General features: G+C 44.2%; 1 protein-coding gene across 2 annotated transcripts in view; it reads left to right on the forward strand.

Moving 5' to 3' along the window:
• The window catches only part of LOC137424586 (SLIT-ROBO Rho GTPase-activating protein 1), a 91,396-nt gene that overhangs the window by 57,417 nt on the left and 8,664 nt on the right, over positions 1-25,315 (forward strand). For both annotated transcript variants that reach the window (XM_068112181.2, XM_078775643.1), the window contains 12 exons: positions 237-264; positions 1,328-1,430; positions 2,153-2,213; positions 5,668-5,745; positions 7,038-7,172; positions 7,310-7,415; positions 7,521-7,748; positions 13,871-13,947; positions 15,535-15,694; positions 15,884-16,058; positions 16,154-16,361; positions 21,790-21,899. In XM_068112181.2, the coding sequence (XP_067968282.2) occupies positions 237-264; positions 1,328-1,430; positions 2,153-2,213; positions 5,668-5,745; positions 7,038-7,172; positions 7,310-7,415; positions 7,521-7,748; positions 13,871-13,947; positions 15,535-15,694; positions 15,884-16,058; positions 16,154-16,361; positions 21,790-21,899 (1,469 nt within the window). The remainder of the gene's footprint in view (positions 1-236; positions 265-1,327; positions 1,431-2,152; positions 2,214-5,667; positions 5,746-7,037; positions 7,173-7,309; positions 7,416-7,520; positions 7,749-13,870; positions 13,948-15,534; positions 15,695-15,883; positions 16,059-16,153; positions 16,362-21,789; positions 21,900-25,315) is intronic.

Consider the following 25,315-nt stretch of genomic DNA (forward strand, 5'->3'; position numbering starts at 1 on the left):
ACAACCGAAAGGAAGTGGCAGAAAGAGTTGCATGGTGGAAAGACCGGAGGAATGAATAATGCAGGTGGAGGGATTCTGCAGGGGGGAATAGTAAGTGCGACTGTCAACTCGAAGGTGGAATTCCTAAATAAATAGTGCCATGTGGGAAGTCGGTTAAAAACCTGCAGATGAGTACACTTTACCCAAACTGCAGCGACTTTCTCACCTGATCTCACTTTTCCTTTTCGTGCATGCAGGAATGGGGAGAGATTCTGGATTCCTAAGGTGGGTGATGATGAGTGGAAGCTTCCCGCATCTCTACACATGTGTTATCTGGAGTATAAATGTGCTGGCTTGATTTATTGTTCCCCTCTGTTCAAATCCCATAAACTGTGTTGATTTGTCGAATGTCCCCAAATTCACTGATGTTTTCCGATGTCATTGCAATACGTGATGCGGACTCCTTAATAAGCCCAAGATAAATGTGGGAACAAAATATGAACTCTGTGATGCTGTTTTTATGTTTTGAATATCACAGGGGAAGTGAGTCCAAAAAAACAAAAAGCCCCCTGGGTGGAAAAGCAAAGAGAAGATGGGGGGAAAAACTTCAGGATGGGGTGCCACAAATGATTGGCCCACAGTAAAATAAAGAGGGGTGAGGGGCTTCATGGAACAATGCAGACAAACGAGGAGTGTTCCAGATGGCACAGTAGTAGCGTTGGAAGGGCCTCTCGGAATTCCATGCTCGGTGCGGCTCCAGTCGTAAAAATTGCAGAGAAGGTGACCTGAGATTATGCGCCAGATGAGGCAGCCTCCAGGGGCACTACGCATGGTGTTGGGCCTCGAGTTTACTGGCAGAAAGCCTGTAGAAACACCGACTCCAATGGCACCCTCGAGCAGGAGCTGCAGAACCAGGAACGCAACCCATAAGGCAGAATAAAACCCCAAAACCCACAAATCCCCCATCCGGCATCCTGCCGCAAGAGCTTCCAATGGAAATAATGTTCCGCGAAAGGCTCCTAAGGGACAGGTGGTGGTACTGCACCGGGCAGCTGTGGACAGCCTCCCACGTTTGGTCGTAGGCTATCTGCAGTTACCATAAATGTGGTTATAAATCATCACTTTCCACCTCAATATTGTTTTCAAATACTTACAATTGCGATGCTTATACGTTATTAAGAAGGCATATTCTCGTTTTGCAAATAACAAAACAAAAGGAAAAAAAAGAGAAAAAAGGGGGGGGGGGGAGGTCGGGAATTTTTTTTTTTTTTGGGGAAAAAAATAAAATGGTAAAGGACATTATTGAAATAAATAATATGCTGGAGATGAAGTGTTTTCTTCCTGATAGGCCTCCGGTAATTCCCATGAAACCACCACGAACTAGGAAGCACCGACTGAGGTCGCAGTATACAGCTCGCCTCTTCAATGGCGACCTGGAGACTTTCATCAGGGTGAGTCCTCTTCGGTCATTACTTCTTGCCCCCCCCCCCCATTTGTCACATAATCGTCATTATTTGTCATATTGCAAAACGCTAATGTATGTCTAGAATTTTAAGCATTCAAGACATTTGGATGGATAGAAAATACTGTATAACTAGTAAAACGCTCGTCAAAGATGGAACAGTTTATTCGACGGTGCAGCCTCGTGAGTTTACCAAAGTCTGAAGCCTCGGCCTTGTGTCAGGTGTACTTATATCTGTATTTATTAGACATCATACAGATGTAAATGAACACTCGTTTTACTCTGCGTGCATGCGTTGCACATCACGTGCAGCAAATTTCACGTCCTGCACCTTGTATTTATTGTTATTTTAAAAAAATGTTTCTGTACACCGCCCTTGAGGCTTGCTTTGCCAGCCACCATCTACAATTCCAAAAAAAGAGACGTAATGACTCTTTTATGGAAAATGTTTTTCGAGCTTGTTTTATCCTCAAAAATAGACCTTAGTGAACACACATTCATGTTAAAAGATTGGTCTTTAAAACCTACCCTTATGAAGGGAGACAGACATCTGTACAAACACACAAACTGACCTTGTGTTTAATATGGTAGATGAGCAATAAGTTTGCAAATGAAATAAATCGAATTTGCCTAAACATGATGATCAGTTACTACAGGTTTATCAGAGAGAGTATGTTGCATAACTTTTGCACAATTTCTCCTTCCCTGAAGGATTCGGGCCAAGCTATCCCTCTCGTGGTGGAAAGCTGCATTCGATACATCAACCTTCATGGTAACTTTTCACCGTACACGTATGTCGGATCTGCAACACGTTCTAACAAACAGAAGCAGAGGCTGTTTGTTCATGAGTCTCAATTTAAAATGCATTTGTATGATAAAGGACAAAAATATGCAGGGCAATCCTTACACATGTCGCGGAAGGGCATAGTGTTGTGCTTTGGCCCAATAAGCAAAATTCTCAGTTTTTTGTGATGCAACATGATGACACTCTGGAAATGACGTCAAGGCACTCCGAATCCAATGCAATCTAAAGCCAACTAATCTGGAAGGTAGGCTGGTAGGATAGCCTAGAGGTATGTACATTAACCTCATTTGGAATCCCAACTCAATCTTGACCGTGTCTGATTTTCGTGACAACACACGACTGCACGCCGCCCTCGCTACACCATCACCACTGCCTGCCCTCAGTACACCCTCACCACTATCCTCTCTCGCTAACCTCACACCAATGCCTGCCCTCACTACACCCTCACCACTATCCTTTCTCGCAAACCTCACACCACTGCCTGCCCTCATTACACCCTCACCACTATCCTCTCTCACAAACCTCACACCACTGCCTGCCCTCGCTACCACCTCACCACTGCCTGCCGCTGTCCTCATTACACCCTCACCACTATCCTCTCTCGCTAACCTCACACCACTGCCTGCCCTCGCTACCGCCTCACCACTGCCTGCCCTCATTACACCCTCACCACTATCCTCTCTCGCTAACCTCACACCACTGCCTGCACTCGCTACCGCCTCAACAATGCCTACCCTCATTACACCATCACCACTATCCTCTCTCTCTAACCTCACACCACTGCCTGCCCTCGCTACCGCCTCACCACTGCCTGCCCTCATTACACGCTCACTACTATCCTCTCTCGCAAACCTCACACCACTGCCTGCCCTCGCTACCACCTCACCACTGCCTGCCCTCATTACACCCTCACCACTATCCTCTCTCGCTAACCTCACACCACTGCCTGCCCTCGCTACCGCCTCACCACTGCCTGCCCTCATTACACCCTCACCACTACCCTCTCTCGCTAACCTCACACCACTGCCTGCACTCGCTACCGCCTCAACAATGCTTACCTTCATTACACCCTCACCACTATCCTCTCTCGCAAACCTCACACCACTGCCTGCCCTCGCTACCACCTCACCACTGCCTTCCCTCATTACACCCTCACCACTATCCTCTCTCGCTAACCTCACACCACTGCCTGCACTCGCTACCGCCTCAACAATGCTTACCCTCATTACACCCTCACCACTATCCTCTCTCGCAAACCTCACATCACTGCCTGCCCTCGGTACCCCCCCCCCCCCCCATAAGGTATTCAAAAGTAGAACAAATGCAGAGGGGTCACTGAAGTTTTGTTGCATCAATTGCATCATTTTGATGATCAATGTTGCATCAATTGCAATCCCTTGCATCAATTTGATCTAGGGCCGGCCCTGGTGTCATACTGGCATTTCAGATACTGGATGAGGTATCAAAATGTCACTGGCACTATTTCACTATCACCGACAAGCTATCTATCACTGGCCAAATATTTGTCGAGTATCCTGTGTCGGACCCGTGCAGGATCCATTCTAGCCTAGAAACGTTAAATGACTTTGCAATATGCCTTGGAGCTCTGCAAAGAGTAAGGGCCTCTAATTCAGTAATTTAGTGTACTGTATTTATTAATCCAGAAGGATTGTTGGGCTGACCGACTTTCCTTCTATTCCAGCAAGTTCATTCCACATGCACATAGGTACCCCATGCAGGTGAAGCGAAAAGCAGGCTTAAGCAACTGGTTCACTTCTGTCTGTCCATCCATCCGTCTACAAACATCATTTTATGATCGACGAACAACATATTTTCAATTGAATGCTGTATTTTGAACATGAATCGGACAACGAATCTGTAGTTTAGCAGTACTTTGGCTCTGAATCCGTCCCAATTGCACGTGCGCGGAGAGGAGTGAGATTATTTTTAAGCGGAGAAGCAGATTCAATATTTGGCTATGTCTGTCTGTCTGTCCGTCCATTAAAAATGACGAAGAATCTTTCTAACCCACCGTGGTTAACTCTAAAGGGTTAGAAAGGATAATTTTAATGGATTCTAAAGGGTCATTATAAAGGGTTCTAAATGGTGATTCTAAAAGGTACCAAAAGGTAATTCTCAAAGGTTTTAAAGGGTAATTCTAAAGGGTTTTAAAGGGTATTTCTAAAGGGCTCTAAACTAATTCTAAAGGGTAATTCTAATGGGTTTTAAAGGGTATTTCTAAAGGGCTCTAAACTAATTCTAAAGGGTAATTCTAATGGATTATATCGAGTAATTCTAAAGGGTTTTAAAGGGTATTTCTAAAGGGCTCTAAACGGTAATTGTAAAGGGTAATTATAATGGATTATATCGAGTAATTCTAAAGGGTTTTAAAGGGTATTTCTAAAGGGCTCTAAACAGTAATTCTAAAGGGTAATTCAAATGGATTATATCGAGTAATTCTAAAGGGTTATTATAAAGGGTTCTAAAGGGTATTTCTAAAGGGTATTTCTAAAGGGTTATTATAAAGGGTTCTAAAGGGTTATAAAGGGTATTTCTAAAGGGATTCAAAGGGTGATTCTAAAAGGTTCCAAATGGAAATTCTAAAGGGTTATTCTAATGGATTATATCGAGTAATTCTAAAGGGTTATTATAAAGGGTTCTAAAGGGTTATTATAAAGGGGTTTATATGGCAATTCTAAAAGGTTGTAAAGGGTAATTCTAATGGGTAATTCTAAAGGGTTATTAAAAAGGGTTTCATTCGTTTCTTGGCTTTGCCTATTTCATAATAAAAATGCCAAACTGAACCGCTTCCTTCGGACACGGGTGCGATGCTTTAGTCTTTCTGCCTGTCATAGAAAATTGAAAATAATTACAAACAGGGGACTTGCTGTTTTTAAGGACATCATAAAGTACACACACAACTAATGTAACATGTTAGATATGGTGGTGTAATAGGCACTGCGTCAATGGCGGTTAACTTCCGGAATGAATTTATTTATACGACTTTTACAATCTTTATTTTATTTAAATTAAATTTCATACTTCAACAATTTAGAACACAAATTGCCTTCTTATTGCTCCAAAAACCTCCACCTCCAGTTTTTCAGTACTTGAAGATGTTAAATAAGGTGGTGTATAAGGCTGCATCAATGATGCTAAACCTCCGGAATTTTTTATACAACCTTTAAAATCATTATTTAATTTGAATTTAATTAAATACTTGAACACTGCATGCGGTAAAGTGTTCTATGCACTCTCTAGTTGTATATTGTATCTCTACTCGATTTTGGTAAGTGGAGATGTTACAAGTCCCTGTGGAGCTTGCTAGTATCACATCGATGAGCTCAAAGTCAAACAACTGAGGTTAAACCTGCCTTGACCACGTATGTTCATCTGCCCACTCATTTCTCTTGCTTTCTAGGTCTACAGCATCAAGGAATATTTCGAGTTTCTGGATCTCAGGTGGACATGAATGAAATCAGGCAAGCCTTTGAAAGAGGTTTGTACGTATTGATTTTTCATTCCTTAACTGCTTTTCTGTGGACTTAGAATTCATTTAGTATCAAATTTGGTTATATTTTTCTGTTCTCCTTCATGTTTGTCATATTTTTGGTTACTTATCACTTTTCATGTGAAAAAACAATGCACATTGAATGCAACTTCAGGAGATATCCCAATAATCTCGATGGGGCAACCAAAATTGCCTGAAAGGTGGATGTGATCTCGTGTGTATTTCATAGCCAATCGTTGACAAGACATGGCGGGCGCCACGAAGATAAGTAGGAAATTAAGAATGAAGAACTAGTCTTGGAGGAAAAGGCTATCGTGTCAATCTGCATCGGTGAACAGGTAGAGCAATGGGCGAAATCACTAGAACATTGATCAAAATGCGCTAACAGCCATGGGAATTGGAATGGGAATTTTGGGAATGGGGAATGGGCCATGGGAATTTTAACATCTGAGACGTTAAAATGCGCTGACGGCCATGGAAATGGGAATGGGAAATGGGCCATGGAAATTTCAACATCTGAGACGTTGAAATGCGCTAACGACCATGGGAATTGGAATGGGGAATGGGAAATGGGCCATGGAAATGTTAACATCTGAGACATTAAAATGCGCTAACGGCCATGGGAATGGGAATGGAAATTTTGGGAATGGGAAATGGGCCATGGGAATTTTAACATCTGAGACGTTTAAATGCGCTAACGGCCATGGGAATGGGAAATGGGCCATGGTAATTTTAACATCTGAGACGTTAAAATGCGCTAACGTCTATGGGAATGGGAATTTTGGAATGGGAAATGGGCCATGGGAATTTTAACATCTGAGATGTTAAAATGCGCTAACGGCCATGGGAATGGGAATTTTGGGAATGGGAAATGGGCCATGGGAATTTTAACATCTGAGACGTTAAAATGCGCTAACGTCTCAGATGTGGGCAAGGAGAAGCTGACAAGACGCATAACACGCATCCGTCGATTTTGACAGCTTCTCCTGATTTTAAAAAACTTTGGGTCCGACATTGATGCATTGATTCTTAAAACGTTGCTTCTTTTCCTTTGAAGTAATTGGTGCAAAATGCACCAGAATACAGGTATTAATGTTGCATTCTTATGATCATCACCGAGGGGCCCCAGAGCTTCACGAGCATGCCCAAGGTTGAGGTGTATGCCAATTATCTTCCAGCATTGACAACATCTCCCTTCTTTTGACCTTCAAACCTCTGAACGACTCACAATGCACCTACGTTTGAGATACTAACAGCAACAACTCCTTCCCCAATTGCAGGAGAAGATCCATTAGCCGGGGATGCGGAAATGCACGACATTAACTCAGTGGCTGGAGTGCTGAAGCTGTATTTCCGCGAGCTCGAACAACCCCTCGTACCTCTGGAAGCCTTCTTCAACCTCGTCTCTGCTGTCCGTACGTGATTCTCAAAATGTTAGAGCCTGGAAGTGCAATGACCAAGGGAGCATATGGTTGAGAAAATAGAGGTGGTGTTAAAATAATAGGTTATTGTTAGCACGGTGTACATGAAACTCCACTGTTCCAATCTGCAGAGCTCGAAGACCCAGGTGATCGTGCTGCAGCCATGTGTAAAAGCCTCTGCAGCATCTCCCCAAGTGTTCTCGTCGTGATGCGTTTCCTCTTCGCTTTCCTCAATCAGTGAGTTACCTTTTTTTCAATTTACATCAGATTTATTCTTCTCATCCAATTGACTCTGACTCTAACCAAGATTTTGCTGTTTCCACATCCCACACTTCCTCATAGCTTGTCGCAGTTCAGTGATGAAAACATGATGGGTGCTTACAACCTTGCCATCTGCTTCGGGCCCACCCTCATGCCAGCTCCCGATGACCAAGACCAAGTGTCCATCCAGGCACAAGTTAGCGAGGTTATCAAGTCGCTCATCCTCCAACACGATCAGATCTTTCCTGGAAGTGAAGAACTCTCAGGACCCACCTATGAGAACTGCATGACCAGTCATGAGGAGTACTGGTGAGTAGAGGGCTGTAACCACCTGGATCAAACATGATGTGTCTCAGATGTGGGAAAATGTCATTTCATTGAAAACGAATACCCATAAACGAGTTTCCCACAAAATGATCATACACGGCAAAGTTCAGGGAAGTGCTTATTACAAAAAGAAAAAAGAAAGTTATCAGCTAGGCAAACAAATTAACAAACGAAACGATCAATACACTGATAGGCCAGATCGCAATCCAGACCTGAACCAAAATCTAATCGGCTTGTTCTTGTCCCATAACCAACTCATCCACCTAGTTTGGTCATAATCCGTCCATAACTTTTTGAGATATCATGTTATATATCGGGTTTGGTAAAGAATCACTCAAAAATTCTCCGATCAAGATGCAGATCCTGATCTTCACCAAAATCGAATCAATTCGTCCTTGTCACACACCGAATTGTCCACCAAGTTTCGTACAAATCCGACCGTAACTTTTTGAGATATCCTGCTCACAGACAAACGGGACAGAGAGACAAACACAGGTGAAAACATAAGGTAACTAGAACAGCACTCAGTAGAGTGCATAGCTCTGCCAAGTTGAACATGTTTTGTATCCCACTGATAGGTCAGATCTGGATCCGGACCTGAACCAAAATCTAATCGGCTTGTTCTTGTCACCGACTCAACTCGTCCATTTCAATCCGAAATCCATTTGCCATTTTATGAACAATATCACTCTCATTGCTTTATTTTTGGGATAGAGATGTCTTTGTTCCATGCATTTATTGTTAGGCAAAATCGTTTTGAGAGAGTAAACAAGTGTTGTCATAAAATGTAGTAACACCTCGAGTAAACAGGAGGATGATACTTCTGTTAGTGCAATTTTCTCTGATTCTGTAACAAAGTGAGAAACAAGTGAGAAAAAGTGAGAAACGAGTACAGATACATTCCAAGTACACCGCCCCCATGCCAAATAAATAAATAACATCCGCCAGCGTGCGGCATTACCGGGGCGCCTTTAGTGCCCGGTGATGCCTCCGTGCAGCACATAGAGATGGTATTGGGAGGGAGGGTGTACAATAATTGATTGATTAATTGCGTAATTAAAATCAATAAACAGTAATCGTAAAATAATTTCTTAATCAATTGGCTAATAACATACCTGAACCACCAGTGTTTCATCCAAAGCTATAACTTTTTTGAAAATTAAATAAATAAGTGATTAATCGAAAATAATAATTAATTAGCGAATTAATTGACTAATCAATAAATAAATAATCGATTAATTGATTGATCAATAAATCAAAAATATCCTTTATAGCCACAACACTTGGTCACTGTCATGTCCAAATATTAGCTTCCTGGCTCAAAAGGTTCTTGAGATATTGCCCAGATGAGAAAGGAAACAAAATAAGTACTTAATTAATCGATAATAATTAAGTAATTAATTAATTCATTGATTAATCAAAAATCCAAAAAATACCGTTTTTGTCAAAGCAAGTGCTCGCTATTGTGCCAAAACTTCAGCTTCCTAGCTCAACGGATGGCTGAGATATTGCCTGGACAAACAAACAAGAAGACGGCATGCAGAGCACAATACCTGCAAAATCCACCCACCCCCCCCCCCCCCAAAAAGGATGCCACTGATACACAAATTGTCCATTTCATCAAGATTAAAATTGACGATATTGATCAAAGCTTGGGTCAAGAGGATGAAAAGTGATGATTTTTCAGATAAAAATTGATGATTTTAGAAGTTTGACCTTGAGTTGACATTTCACCTTTTGACCTCAAAAATATTTGGTTTCCCAATTCCGTGACTCAATATACAAAAGCTGTACAATTTTCAATTTTCAAGTCAATCGGATGAAAAATGGCGACTTCAGAAATATGACCTCCAGGTGACCTTTGACCTCAAAATCAATCGGCTGCTCAATTGTGACGACCTCTACAACTTGATGAAGTTTCATGATGATCGCTTTAGAATTGTGATCAGTAGGCGAGTGACAGAATAATAACAAACGCAACCGACCAATATACCTGAAAAATCTTCGATTTTGCAATTAACAAACAAACAAGAAATAAATACATAAATAAACAAGAAGACGTCATGCAGAGCATGATACTTGCAAAATCCGTCCCCCACCCCCAAGAAAAAAATTCCATTGATACAGCAAATTGTCCATTTCATCAAGATTAAAATTGACAATCTTGATCAAAGCTCAGGTCAATAGGAAGAAAAGTGACGATTTTTCTTGATGAAAAATGATGATTTTGTAAGGTTGACCTTGAGTTGACCTTTGACCTTTTGACCTCAAAAATAGTTAGTTTCCCTATTTAGTGACTCAATGTGCAAATGCTGTTCAATTTTCAAGTCAATCGGATGAAAATTGAGGATTTTAAAAACTTGGCCTATGTTGACCTCAAAAATAGATTTAGTGGTTGAATTCAGTTTTTTTTTTTTTTTTTTTTTGTACACAAGATCGAGGCTCGTGAAAGAGCTAACAGTAATCACACAAAAAGGCAAACCGACACACAAAACACAAAAAAAAACAAGGGGAGCGGCAGACAAGATGGGGAGAGAGGGGGAAGGACACAAACACAACATTTGAGAGCAGGGACATCGGGAGGACTTGGGGGGAGGTGGGAGAGGAATAAAACATATGAACACTGCAAGGACTCTGGGGTGAATTGCCGGGGGTAGAAAAGATCAAGGTTTTCGATGGGGGAAGATAAGAGATGGTGGTGAACAGCTGTTTTAAAGACCTGGAGGGAGGAGTGGGATTGAAGGGAGTGGGGGAGTTTGTTCCAGAGGCGGGAGAAAAGGAGAATGAAGAGTGAAGGTGAGCAGAGAGCCTAGACTTTGGCAGTTTAACCATAAGAGGGTTGCAGGCAGACATGTCCAGAGTAGAATGACCTGGTCTGAATCCAAATTGATGATCAGAGATCAAGCCATTGGAGAAGAGGAAGGATTTGATATCCGAAGCAATGATGGATTCCATGACTTTGCTGATAATTGGGAGCAGGCTGATTGGTCTGTAGTTGCAAGGATCTGTTTTTGCACCTTTTTTGTGTAAAGCGGTAATGTTTGCTGATTTCCAAGATGCTGGCAGATGACCTTGAGCAAAAGAGAGGGTGAAAAGAACAGAGAGAGGGTGAGATAGAGCGGCAGAGCAGGATTTTAGGACCCGAGGGCTGATGCCATCTGGTCCAGTTGCAGAATCAGAGTCGAGGTTTGATAAAAACTTCTCCACCTTGTCAGGAGAGGAAACAGAGTCCAGGAGTAGTTGGGTTCGACTGGGAAAGGTGGGAACAGAGAGAGATGGGTTTGGGACACAAGATTTTGAGGCAAACACAGAGTTGAGGCATTCGGCTTTGTCACGTGTGGTGTCAACTGTGTAGCCATTTGAGGTAAGGGAGGGGATGGAGGGGGAACAAACACCAGAAATGGATTTGACCAGACGCCACCAGGATTTGGAGGAAGGAGACAGGTTTGAGAGTTCAATCTTGAGTGTGGAGAGAGTGCTTCCTGGCACTCCTGAGGGTAGAAACACACTTGTTTCGAGCTTGGTGGAAGGAACTGAGATTGCCTTCAGTTGGATTTGCCTTCCAAGATGCAAAGGCAAGTTGTTTCACGGCAACTGCCTCACCACAAGATTCAGTGTACCATGGATGGGAGGAAGGGTAAGACAACTGAAGACGAGATGGGATAAATCTGTGCATGAGAGAGAGCAGTTTGCTTTTGAAGAATTCCCAGGAAGAATTGATGTCAGAGGCATTAGAGATGGGAGACCAGTCCAGTTGATTGATGGCTGCTTGCAGACCGTGCCAGTCGGCCTGAGTGAAATGCCAGACTCGTCGGCGCTGAGGAGGCTCTCTGAGAATGGCCAGTGAGATGGCCACTTTAACAAGCACATGATCAGAAGAACCGATTGGAGCAGAAGAAGAGCAGCAGACATTTGCAGGGAAGTTAGTCATAACCAAGTCCAGAAGAGAAGATACTCCATTGACTGAGATCCGGGTCGGGAAATTGACAGATTGTGTCAGTCCCAATGAGTCGCAGAAGTCCTTTGCTGAGGTGCCATGACTGGTGAGAGATGAACCCACACCCAGCCAGCTGGCATGATGACAGTTGAAGTCGCCACATATGAGGAAGAGAGAGTTTGGATGAGTTGATAGAAGTTGGTCCATGTTGTCCGACAGAGAAATGTAAATGGAGTTATCATTGTTTGGAGGACGGTACAGAACACATATGAACAAAAGGTGGGAGCGGAGAGGAAGCCGTAGCCAGAGGTACTCCTGTGGGTGGGGTGGAGAGAGGGCAGTGCAGGGAGAGTGAGGAAGAGAGTGACCATATATGTAAATCCTCTTAGAATTTCAAGTCAATCAAATGAAAATTGGTGATTTTAGAAATTCGGCCTATGTTGACCTTTTGGCCAATGTTGACCTAAAATATAATTTGTGGTTGAATTCAGTGACCAGATATGCAAGTCATCTTCAAATTTCAAGTCAATTGGATGAAAATTGAGGATTTTAGAAATTTGGCCTATTGACCTTTTGGCCTATGTTGACCTTTTGGCCTATGTTGACCTCAAAAATACTTGGTGGTTGAATTCCGTGACCAGATATGCAAGTTCTCTTCAAATTTCAAGTCAATCGGATAAAAATTGAGGATTCTAGAAATTTGGCAATGTTGGTGACCTTTGGCCTATGTTGACCTTTTGACCTTTTGACCCCAAAAACAATAGGCTTCTCAATTGGGACGACCTATACAACTTGAAGTTTCGTGACGATTGGTTTAGAATTGTGACCTGTACGCCAGTGACAAACAAACGGACAAACAAGAAGACGTCATGCAGAGCACGATACTTGCAAAATCCACACCCCACCCTGAAGAACAAAAATTCCATTGATACAGCAAATTGTCCATTTCATGAAGATTAAAATTTACGATCTTGATCAAAGCTCAGGTCAACAGGATGAAAAGTGACGATTTTTCAGATGAAAAATGATGATTTTAGAAGTTTGACCTTGAGTTGACCTTTGACCTTTTGACCTCCAAAATAGTTGGTTTCCCAATTCAGTGAGGCAATACAGAAATGCTGTTCTATTTTCAAGTCAATCGGATGAAAATTGATGGGTTTTCAGATGAAAATTAATGATTTTGGAAGTTTGACCTAGAGTTGACCTTTGACCTGTTGGCCTCAAAAATAGTTGGTTTTCCTATTTAGTGGCACAATTTGCAAATGCTGTTCTATTTCCAAGTCGATCAGATGAAAATTGACGGGTTTTTTTCAGATGAAAATTTATGATTTTGGAAGTTTGACCTTCATTTGACCTTTGACCTTTTGACCTCAAAAGTAGTTGGTTTCCCAATTCAGTGAGGCAATATGCAAATGTTGTTCAATTTTCAAGTAAATCGGATGAAAATTGACGGTTTTTCAGATGTAAAGTGATGATTGTGGAAGTTTGACCTTGAGTTGACCTTTGACCTTTTGACCTCAAAAATAGTATGTTTCCCAATTTTGTGACAATATGCAGATGCTGTTCAATTTTCAAGTCAATCGGTTGAGAATTGACGGCTTTTCAGATGAAAATTGCTGATTTTTAAAATTTGACCTTGACTTGACCTTTGACCTTTTGACCTCAAAAATACTTCATTTCCCAATTTATTGACTTGATATACAAATGCTGTTCAATTTTTAAGTCAATCGGATTTAAAATGGCGATTTTAGAAATTTGACCTCCAATGACCTTTGACCTTTGACCTCAAAATCAATAGGCTTCTCAATTGGGACGACCTATACAACTTGAAGTTTCGTGACGATCGGTTTTGAATTGTGACCTGTAGGCCTGCGACAAACAGACAGACAAACAGACAGACAGACAGACAGACAGACAGACAGAACCACAAACGCAACCGACCAATATACTTGAAAAATCTTCGATTTTGCAAGTAATAAAGAAAACGAGTGAAAATTGAGTACTCCCTCTCAGCACGTGTCATCGCTGGGCCCCCTTCGGTGTCCGGCGATGACATGCAGCACCTGGAGATGGTATAGGAAAGGAGCGGTGTACAAAAGTGGGTGAGATTCTGCAGACAATCCGATTGCATTCCAGAGGTGTATGTGTCTGTGTGTGTGTTTTATAGTGATGCTCAACATGGCGAAGGAATTCTGCTGGACATGGAGCCAGATGGTAGCACAGAAACGCACAGCAGTGAGGACGGTATGGCCACATGAAGCAGGCACCATTTAGTGTAATGTGTGGGAGTCAATGGGTTTCTCCATCAAAAACTTTTAGAACCAGAAACACGACACTTACAAGTGGTATTGCGAAACTCTCCCATTAGTGAGAAAAAGGTGTGACAGAAAAGAGCAAGAAATTTCATCAAAAAGGATGAACATCATAAGTGCTGTTTCATTCATGGCCATGGGAAATACTTTTTTGACATTATATATATATGTACAGGTAGTGGACAAAATAATGGAAACACCAACAGAATGTCACTTCGTAGGGTGTTGGGCCACCACGCATTTCCAGAACAGCATGGACATGGCATGGCATGGAGTCATCAAGGGTTTGGAACTGTTCTTCAGGAATGTGGCACCATTCTTCCACAAGGAAGTCCTCCAATTCTTGTCTGTTTGATGGAGGCAGAAACCGCTGTCTTCGGCGCCTCTCCAGACAGTCCCGCAAATGCTCTTTGGGATTGAGGTCTGGCGATTGGAAGGGCCATGGTAGATGGATATCATCGTCCTCATGCTCCTCAAACCATCCGGTGACAACACGTGCTCTGCGGACTGGAGCATTATCGACCTGAAAACACTCTTCCGTAGGAAGAAATGCTGCACCATGGGATGCAGTTGATCGCTCAGGACAGTAGCATGCTGTATCAACCCTGCCTTCTTAGCTATTGGAATGAGTAGACCCAGGCCATGCCAGGAAACCTCGCCCCACACCATTAGAGCACCACCTAAATATTTTACTGTCTGAACCAGGCATCCGGGGATGCACAACTCCCTGGGCTGTCTCCACACATGCACACGTCAATTTATCGAGAACATGGTGAAGGAGGACTCATCAGACATCACATTCCTTCACTGCTCGGCAATCCATTACCTATGCTCCTTGCACCACTGGACCTCCAAACGGGCATTGCATGGTATTTTGAGCGGTTTGTGCAAAGCAACCATGCAATGGTAGCCAGCTCTCTGAAGTTCCCTTTTGACTGTTTTTGACGATGAAGGATTCTCACGATCATCATTGAACTCCAGACACAGTTTTTTCTGCCATTGCTCTCCTGTTTCGCCTTGCAGTCCAGACTAATGCACGTGCATCACGCTTGTTGAAGTATGCACTTCCGCACATTGTTGCCCTTCAATGATAACGTCTTTCCTGATTTTTCCCCGGCTGACATCACCTTTGAGACAGTTGCTCATAACAAGTTAGCAATTTCCGCAGCCTTTGTCACTGAGGCACCTGAAAAATGTGCACCAACAATTACACCCTGTTCGAAGTAACGAAGGTCTCCTCTTATGGCGAACACTTAATACCGAAGTCGAGCCACGGCCCGCTTATACACAACGAGGAGACTGTCGGGAAGAGATTTCCATATTTCATGCACTGGCCATGTACCTGTGGCAGCCTCATACTTTGCATATAAGCTGTACAGCCCACGTGTCCGGGTGTTTCTATTTTTTGACCACTATCTGCATGTATATATATATATATATATATATATATATATATATATATATATATATATATATATGGCTTGTCAAGTCTTTTCCTGAAGCTTCTATTTCCCATTAGAGAGTGAATCTCCTTGGAATGGAGGACGACGATGCTCTGACGGCTTCCTGAGTCCCTGCTCTTCAGCTTGTCATTCTACCACTCGGACACTTGATGCCTGGTGGCAGAGTCGTCTCGGTGGAGTTGGTGCATCTGGGGGCTCTGCAGCCTCTCCACAGCTGTAAGGTTTCGATAATTTTACATTGGCCTTCCTTTCCCTATTTCCACATCCCAGTTACTGAAAATACCTTTTCTATTCATGGCAACCATTTATCACTGAAATTATAAGGAGCAGCTCCATCTTTTCATCGTCTTGTACTTTGTACCTGCCTTTTCTCCCTCTTTTCTTGTCCTCCAATTCTGCCCTTAGATCTCCTTCTATTCCTCCAAGAAAGAACAAGATACCTGAAGTAGGGGTACCGAACAGACAGGTGTGGGAAACACCAGGAGCAACACGAATTGGGAGACAGCTGAAGTCTTATAAAACACATGACTCCAAGTCTTTACCTCAACTCACCTCCAGCCCCTTAAACCCACGTCGTTTGGTAAGCAGGATCTTCCCAAAGGGAGATATCTTTGCCAATCTGTCATAACCTGGTGACTTATTCGACCAAAACCTATGCCCTTGTGCCGCTGGCAGCGGACGCCATGGCCACATGGCAAACCTGACATCAAGAGTGGAACTCCCGACGCGGTAAACGGTGGAATGATGGTGCTGGGATTGGTGGGTGTACGAGATGAGCCAGCGAGTACACGTATTGCTGCGTCACGGGTCGGGATGGCACACACACCTCCAACCGGCCAAGTGCAGTTCAGCAGTGGCAGAGGAATGTTTAGAGAACCAACAGGTGAGTGACAAAGCTTTGAGTAGATTAATAAGGGGGTATTCATTAGAGGTCAAAATATTGTGATTTTAGAGCACAAAATGATCTCATAACAACGATTATACTGTTTGAAATATTTTGAACTATTACACATTTAAGGAAATGCCAATCGGGCTGCACTTTGTTTAAATAATAGCTTGTGTTGGAGGTTTTTCGTAATTTAAAGTTTACAAACGATACCAATTCAGATGCTTAAATGAGAAACCTGACCTTGACGAAATAAAATAAAAAGGTATTCTCCCATAAATAAAGGTTTACAGCTCAAACACTTTGAAAATAAATTACAAACCTTCAAGTTGCTTCAGTCGGTATAGAAGCACAAGCCAAATTCAGCAATGACCGATGACAGTTTACACGATCAATGACCAATGAGAGTAAGAGATACAAAGTGTTATGACACACAATGTAGATCGATTGATCTAGCCATTGGTTGATATATATATATATATATATATATATATATATATATATATATATATATATATATATATATATATACATATATATACTGAAACGCAAAAGAAACTTACCACCTTTGAAACCTTTAAATATCAACAATAACACTGCATGTAGTAAATGTGTGAACTTATTTGTGGACAATAGTGTCCTCACTGTCAGACAAAACGGTCATGGATGGTCACTTGAACCTTCAATGGTCACTTCATAGCACAGCTGTTGAACAGCCGTTTTGACTGTCAGTGATTAGCCAAAGGGTACGGGATGATTTTAATGAGCTACACGTGATGTCTTGATATTGGCTTTAAAAAGGCCAGTGCAAAATGGGCATTTTGACCGAAAAATTTGACCATTTTGACCAACTTCAAAAAGACCGAAAACACAAAAGAAACTTACCACCTTTGAAACCTTTAAATATCAACAATAACACTGCGTGTAGTAAATGTGTGAACTTATTTGTGGACAATAGTGTTTTTACTGTCAGACAAAACGGTCACGGATGGTCACTTGAACCTTCAATGGTCACTTCATAGCACAGCTGTTGAACAGCCGTTTTGACTGTCAGTGATTAGCCAAGGGGTACGGGATGATTTTAATGAGCCGCACGTGATGTCTTGATATTGGCTTAAAAAAGGCCAGTGCAAAATGGGCATTTTGACCAAAAAATTTGACCATTTTGACCAACTTCAAAAAGACCGAAAACGCAAAAGAAACTTATCACTTGTTTGAAATGTAATAAAATTGTAACAGTTCAAAATAAAACAAACCAACAATTGCTTATTGAAACATTGGCATTTTATTGATGACATGTCAAGTTTTTGACCAAGATACACCATCTCATCAGTTTGTTCTACAGTACAGAACAGCACAGGGTGCAATGTCAGTCCCCTTTCAATAGCGTGTGTGGCCACCATTGTTTTGGATACAGGCAGTGCATCATCGGCGTATACTGCCTACCAGTCTTTGGATGGATTGCTGCTGGATTCTGTCCCACTCAGTCCTCAATGTCTGAAGCAGCTCTGCCCGTGTCCTGGCCCTGCCAACTACGCGTCTCCCAAGCTCATCCCACAGGTGCTCTATGTGATTCAGGTCAGGGGAGAGCGCAGGCCACTGCATGGTGTTAATGTTCTCGCCTTGGAGAAATGCAGTGATAAAGCGAGCAGCATGGGGACGAGCGTTGTCATGCTGAAAGGTTCTCAGTTCTGGGTGGTCTAGCAGGAATGGCAGCAGATGAGGTCGCAGGATGTTATCCACATACCGCTGAGCGTTAAGATTCCCATCCACAACCACCAGTGGCGTCCTGTACCGGCCTGATATGGCGGCCCACACCATCACACTTGGGCCACCCCACCTGTTGGCTTGACGCACGCAACAATCGGCATATCGTCGCCAGTTCTTCTCCAGACACGCTCACGCCCATCAGGACTGTCCACACAGAACCTTGACTCATCGCTGAAAGCGACCTCGTTCCACTGCGCCAAGGTCCACCGGTGATGCTGCTGGCACCATCTCTGTCGGTTGCGGCAATGGGCAGCCGTCATCACGGGGCCTCTGTATGGTCTTCTGGCAGTCAGACCATAGTCATGCAGTCGTCTTCGTGCAGTATCATTGGAGATCCGTGGGTTTGCACGCCCCGGAGTTTCTGCCGCAGTGCGGGATGCTGGACGGAATCGATTTTGACTTCGGACCATCTGCCTGTCCTGCCTTGCAGTGGTGACTCTTGGCCTCCCTGATCGAGGTCTGTCATCTGCAGAGTTGTGGAGGGTGTCTCTGACCACCAGGGCCGATATCGTCTGGTGTGAACAGCCAAGGCGATGTGCCACCTCACGGTAGCTCAGTCCGCCTTGCAGCATGCCCAGGGCACGCTGCCGTTGATCCCTTGACAATCGTGGCATGTTGATTGAAATGCCCATTTTGCACTGGCCTTTTTAAAGCCAATATCAAGACATCACGTGCAGCTCATTAAAATCATCCCGTACCCCTTGGCTAATCACTGACAGTCAAAACGGCTGTTCAACAGCTGTGCTATGAAGTGACCATTGAGGTTCAAGTGACCATCCGTGACCGTTTTGTCTGACAGTGAGGACACTATTGTCCACAAATAAGTTCACACATTTACTACACGCAGTGTTATTGTTGATATTTAAAGGTTTCAAAGGTGGTAAGTTTCTTTTGCGTTTTCGGTCTTTTTGAAGTTGGTCAAAATGGTCAAATGTTTCGGTCAAAATGCCCATTTTGCACTGGCCTTTTTAAAGCCAATATCAAGACATCACGTGCAGCTCATTAAAATCATCCCGTACCCCTTGGCTAATCACTGACAGTCAAAACGGCTGTTCAACAGCTGTGCTATGAAGTGACCATTGAAGGTTCAAGTGACCATCCATGACCGTTTTGTCTGACAGTGAGGACACTATTGTCCACAAATAAGTTCACACATTTACTACACGCAGTGTTATTGTTGATATTTAAAGGTTTCAAAGGTGGTAAGTTTCTTTTGCGTTTCAGTATATATACATATATATATACATATACATATACATATACATATACAACAACAACAACATGCATTTTAAAGGCCATTTTCCCTGCTAGAGCGGGGGTTAGCCTTGCGGTCCCCATGACAATCTTCTCCATTTTGCCCTATTTTCTGCATCTCTCCTTGTTAACCCCCTTGCCCGCATTTCTTCTTCCACCATCTTTAGCCCAGTCTTTCTCGGTCTTCACCGTCTTCTACTTCCTTCTACATTCATTTCCATCACTCTTCTCAACCAGTCACTTTCATCCTTCCTCAACACATGACCAAACCATCTCAACCTGCTCCTCTTCACAGCATCAATCACAGGCTCTATTCCCATCATCTTTTGCAATTCATCATTTCTCTTCCTCTCTCTCAACGATACTCCGCACATCCGTCGAACCATTCGCATTTCCACCCTTTCCAACCTTCGTTGCTGCTCTACGTTCATTACGCATGTCTCGCTCCCATAAATCATAACACTTCTCACACATGCAGCATACACCTTTCCCTTCAGCTTCAACGACACTCCCCTCATCATCAGCACGCCACTCAATTCTCGAAACTTCTTCCATGCACATCTCACTCGAGCAACCATTGCCGAGTCTGATCCACCTTCTCCATTCAGCATGTCTCCGAGGAAGCAAAATGTTTTCACACCTTCCAGCTTCACGCCGTCTCCAAGATCCAACTCAACATTTCCTCCATCTGCAGCTCCCTCTGTGCACACCTTACATTTGAATGTAGCTGCCACACTGGTTAATGACCCTCTCAGACCACTACATTTTTGATGAACCCACTCCCATACCCATGTCTCCCCAAGCGCACCAAGCGCACATTGTACATTGAATGGAGTTCACTCCGACACCCTTTCTACACACAGCACAGGGCCACTTCCCAGTTCTTTCCACCTCCCCACATGCTTTACCACTTGCCATCACCTTCGTCTTTCCGATATTCACCTTTTGTCTCCATACATTCCTTCCACGTGTTCATCTTTTCCTTCAGTCCATCCATACTTTCCGCAATCAACACCAGATCATCTGCATACAACAACTCCCACGGTAAACCCTCCTTTTCAAGTGGGTTCAAAGGTTTCGTAGAGGAAATGAGTCGATGAAAGATGGCAAAAGAAGCGGTCGTCCATCAACAGCATGAACCAATGAAAGCATCGATCAAGATAGAACTGTCGGCCGAGCAAACCGACGTTTAACCATTCGATAAATCACGGAAGAGACCATTCATGCAGATTGCGTTCTTCGATATGCAAGGAATGGTTCATGCAGAATTTCTTCCCAAAGGTGCTGCCGTTAACGTGGCTTTCTACATGGAAGTTGTCAAACGTTTGCGAGAGGCAGTCAGATGGAAAAGACCAGAAAAGTGGAAGAATGGGTGGCTCCTGCATTTTTTTTTTTTTTGGTATACAAGATCGAGGCTCATGTAAGAGCGAACATCAGTCACAAAAAAAAAACGGACAAGCAAAACAGGGAGCGGGAGACAAGATGGGGAGAGAGAGGGAAGCACACAAGTACAACAGCAGAGAACAGGGACATCGGGAGATCTGTGGGAGGGAGAGGGCTTGCATGGAGGAGGCATGGGAAGGGGGGGGGGGGGGTGGGGGTGGGAGAGGTATAAAACACATGGGCACTGCTAAGACTTCCAGGAAGGAAGTCGGAATTTCAAAAAAGTGAATCTGGGGTGAAATTAGCAGGGGTAGAAAAGATCAAGGTTTTGGATGGGGGAAGACAAGAGATGGTGGTGGACAGCTGTTTTAAAGACCTGGAGGGAGGAGTGGGATTGAAGGGAGTGAGGGAGTTTGTTCCAGAGGCGGGGAAAAAGAGGAATAAAGTAAGAGAGGAAAGAGAGTAAAGAGTAAGGAGGCATTACAACGCGCTCTGCCACACAGTGCTCTCCATCCAACAACTTTTGGTGGTACAAACATTATTGCCCTCCCACATCCGCCTTATTCACCCGACTTACCACCGTGCAACTTCTGGTTGTTCCTCAAATTTCAATATCAATCCTCCAGATGAAAGGGAACCGATTGGACACGAATTCAACACGAGAGATCTTCTGAACAGCTGATGATGGGACAGAAAAAAACTCATCCAAAACGTAACAACAAAAGTCATTGCAGGTAACGTTTGTGACAATGTGTAAGTTTTAAGCGTCATTGACCCCATGCCATTGTCGGTGTCACTGCTGTCATAGTGCACCTGAGTCTTAAATGTCCAGGTGAAACTGCGCAACAACAAGCTACTGTTTGTCCAGAAGCAACTCCCTCCACAGAGAACCAATGAAATGATAAGTGCTATCCGTACTTTGACTGCAACATTATAAGGGACTACATTGTGGATTATGGTAGTTGCCACTTGTGCTTCACCCAAATCATTGCCTCCCCCTCCCGTGATGCACAAACAGGGTTTCAGGACATCACTGACCAAAGGGCGGATGCAGCTGAAGAAGCTGACCCTCAGAAAGGCCGTGCGGAAAAAGCCATGTCTCTGGAATTCACGGAGAGCCTGGCACAGGTATCTTGTCTGTTTGAAGGTTGGAGACATCTTTGTTTGTTTCTCTCTGGCTATATCGTTTGTTGAGGAACAATAGTGCATTGTAAAGCATTAAAGTGAAACCCACCTGGGCTGCTAAGTTGTGTCCTTCAGCCACAGTTTCTATTAATGCAATTCCTGCACGCCCATACTTTAAACATTAGTGGCTAAGTAAGACTTGCTCCAAGTTACGGGTGGGATTTTAGGCTCTCATCTGTTGTACACCGCTCCTTTCCTATGGCATCCCCAGGTGCTGCAAATCGTCATTGCCGGGCACCGAAGTGGGCTCGGCAATGACGCACGCTCAAAAGGAGTACTCGGTTTTCACTCCAGTTGTTTTCTTGTTTGTTTTCTTGGTTGTCTGGGCAATATCTCAGCCATCCTTTGAGATAGGAACTTGAAATTTCGGCACAATACTGAGCAAGTCCTTTGTCAAAAACGGTGTTTTTTTGTTTTTTGATTAATCAATTAATTGATTAATTACTTAATTATTAGCGATAAATTAAGTTAGTGGCTAAGTTAGTACTGTCTTCCCCCAGTGACACCGACTTGTACATTTCCTTTCTCATCTGGGCATTATCTCAGGCACCTTTTGAGCTAGGAAGCTGATATTTGTCCATGCCAATGACCAAGTGATTTGGCTGTCAAGGCTATTTTTGATTTTAAAAAAAATCAATTAATCCGTTAATTATTTAATTATTTGATTAATGACTAAAAGTTTGTTTTTTTTAAGTTACAGATTCGGATGAAATGGTGGTGGTTTAGGTGTTCTATTAGGCAATTGATTGATTATTTAATTTTTTTACGATTATGATTTATTTATTTTCATTCCTAAATATTTATTTCTTTTCTTTCTAATTTGGCCAATATCTCAGGCACCTTTTGAGCTAGGAAGCTAATATTTGGACATGACAGTGACCAAGTGATGTGACTATAAAGGATGTTTTTGATTTATTGATTAATCAATTATCCATTAATTTATTTATTGATTAATAAATTAATTATTTAATTTTTTAATTAATGACTTATTTAATTAAATTTCTAAAAGATACATCTTCGGATGAGGCACTAGTGGTTTAGTTATGCTATTAGCCAATTGATTAAGAAAATATTTTATGACAATCTTTTATTGATTTTAATTATGCAATTAATCAATCAATTATTGTACACCTCTCCCTACAAATACAGTCTCTATGAGCTACACTGTGGTATTGCCAGAGGCGCCCCGGCAATGCCGCGCTGTAGGATTTTTAATTATTTGGCATTGGGGCGGTGTACTTTGAATGTATCTGCAGTTGTATTTTGTTTTGTTTTTTAATTAAATTACTTCCCTTACAAGGAACTTCACTGCAGAAGGAGGCCATTGAGCCAATGAAATTGCCATCCTCTGGTGGTTTGTCACTGCTCTATTCTTTTAAAATAAAATGCTGAGTATTAAGCCAGGAAGCAGCATTACCATTTTTACCTCCACAACCTAAGGTGGACCGAGGTTATGCCGGATGTCTTAAAAATTTGAAGAAAGATTTGGACGAAATTTGTTGCACAGTTTAGGTTTGTGACAATCACGATTTGATTTTGATGAAGATCCGAATCCAGATCTGGATCCGACCAAAAATTTTAAAGTGATTATTTCACGATTGAGAGATTGTACCAAAAACTATATATACTTATATAGCATGATATTTAAAAATGTTGTACACGAGTTATGACAAAACTTGGTGGACGAGTTGGTTTGGCGACAAGAAGAAGCCGATTCGATTTTGCTTCAGGCCCAGATCCAAATATTGTCAACTGTACAGCCTGGACGGAGTTATGCTCTCCACCAAGTGCTATTCTGGTTAGTCTTTGAAACGGGGATCGAACCATCGAACCTTCCAGACTGAGCAGACCCTCTAACCATTACACGACCAAGTCTAATCATTAACTATTGATGTGTGAGCATTTGATCGATAGATTTATATTTTAATCAAAACTGCGAGCAGTGATGCCCCGGGGACCAAGACTCCCCACTCTGATTGCACAAGTGTGCGACGACATAATTAACAATGGCAGCCGGGACCCGTTTATGCAAAATTTGAACTGAATCGATTGAAAAATGAAGGAGATGAAGCACGCGGTGCTACGCGCGCGACTTGCTACCAAGGAGGAAGCGGACAACGTGGTAAGTTTAATGTTCTTTATTCAAAGAGGTCACTGTAGCACTGGCGCGCTCCGGGCTGCGCGCCCGGTGTATATCCTGAGGCCACGCCTACCCGTCGGGCGTGACCGCCGCCCACGGTGCGCGGAATGATGTCACCACGCCAGTGGGCTTTCGTGTCCGCCACACGCGCCGCCCCCCCCCCCCCCCCCCCAGAATTCCCGCGCACCTGGAGGGCCAGTTTGCGGGGCAAACGGATGACCCGGCCGAAGCGCCCTCTGGCGACCGGCGGCGTCCGGTGTGCAGGGATGCCAGGTGGGATGCCCCCGGCTGTACCCGGGATGGGTGCCGGACCGGGGGGCGGCGTGCCTGCGGTGCTGGGGGTCCGCCCGCAGGGGGGCGGCCCCGACGCGGGGGCCGAGCCACCGGCGGTGGGTGGTCCACGTCGAGGTGGGCCGGCTTGAGGCGGTCTATGGAGACCCGGTCAGGAGTGCCGCCGATGTCCAGGGTGAAATGTTTCACCCCGGTCTCCAGCACGCGGAAAGGCCCGTCGTACGGGGGCCGCAGTGGTGTCCGGTGGGCGTCGTGCCGGACGAAGACGTACTCCGCGGTGCGAAGCTCCGGGGCGACGTGTGTAGGAGGGTGCCCGTGGTGCGCCGTCGGCACCGGGGCGAACCTCCGGGTGGTCTCCTGCAGTGCAGAACGCTCCTGCGCCGCGGACCAAGGTGCCGTGGGGTCGGGGAGGAACTCGCCCGGCACCCGCAGCGGTTGTCCAAAGACCAACTCCGCCGCGGATGCACGCAGGTCCTCCTTGGGCGCCGTCCGGAGGCCCAGCAAGACCCAGGGGAGCCTGTCGACCCAGCCGCCGTCGCGGAGGGTGGCCCGGAGCGCGGCCTTCAACGAGCGGTGGAACCGCTCGCACAGGCCGTTGGCCTGGGGGTGGTAGGCCGTGGTTCGGTGCAGCTGGACCCCGAGCCCCCGCGCGACCGCGGCCCAGAGCTCCGAGGTGAACTGGGGGCCGCGGTCGGACGAGATGTCCGAGGGGGCGCCGAACCGGGCGACCCAGGTGGCGATGAACGCCTGCGTGACGTCTGCCGCCGTCGTCACCGCCAAAGGCACGGCCTCTGGCCACCGGGTGGTGCGGTCCACCATGGTAAGGACATGGGTGAAACCCCGCGAGGGGGGCAGAGGTCCCACTAGGTCCACGTGCACGTGGTCGAACCTACGTGCCGGCACCGTAAACGGGGCCAATGGGGCCTGG

Source organism: Myxine glutinosa, chromosome 4, assembly GCF_964187855.1.
Source record: "Myxine glutinosa chromosome 4, kmMyxGlut1.1, whole genome shotgun sequence".
NCBI lineage: Eukaryota > Metazoa > Chordata > Myxini > Myxiniformes > Myxinidae > Myxine > Myxine glutinosa.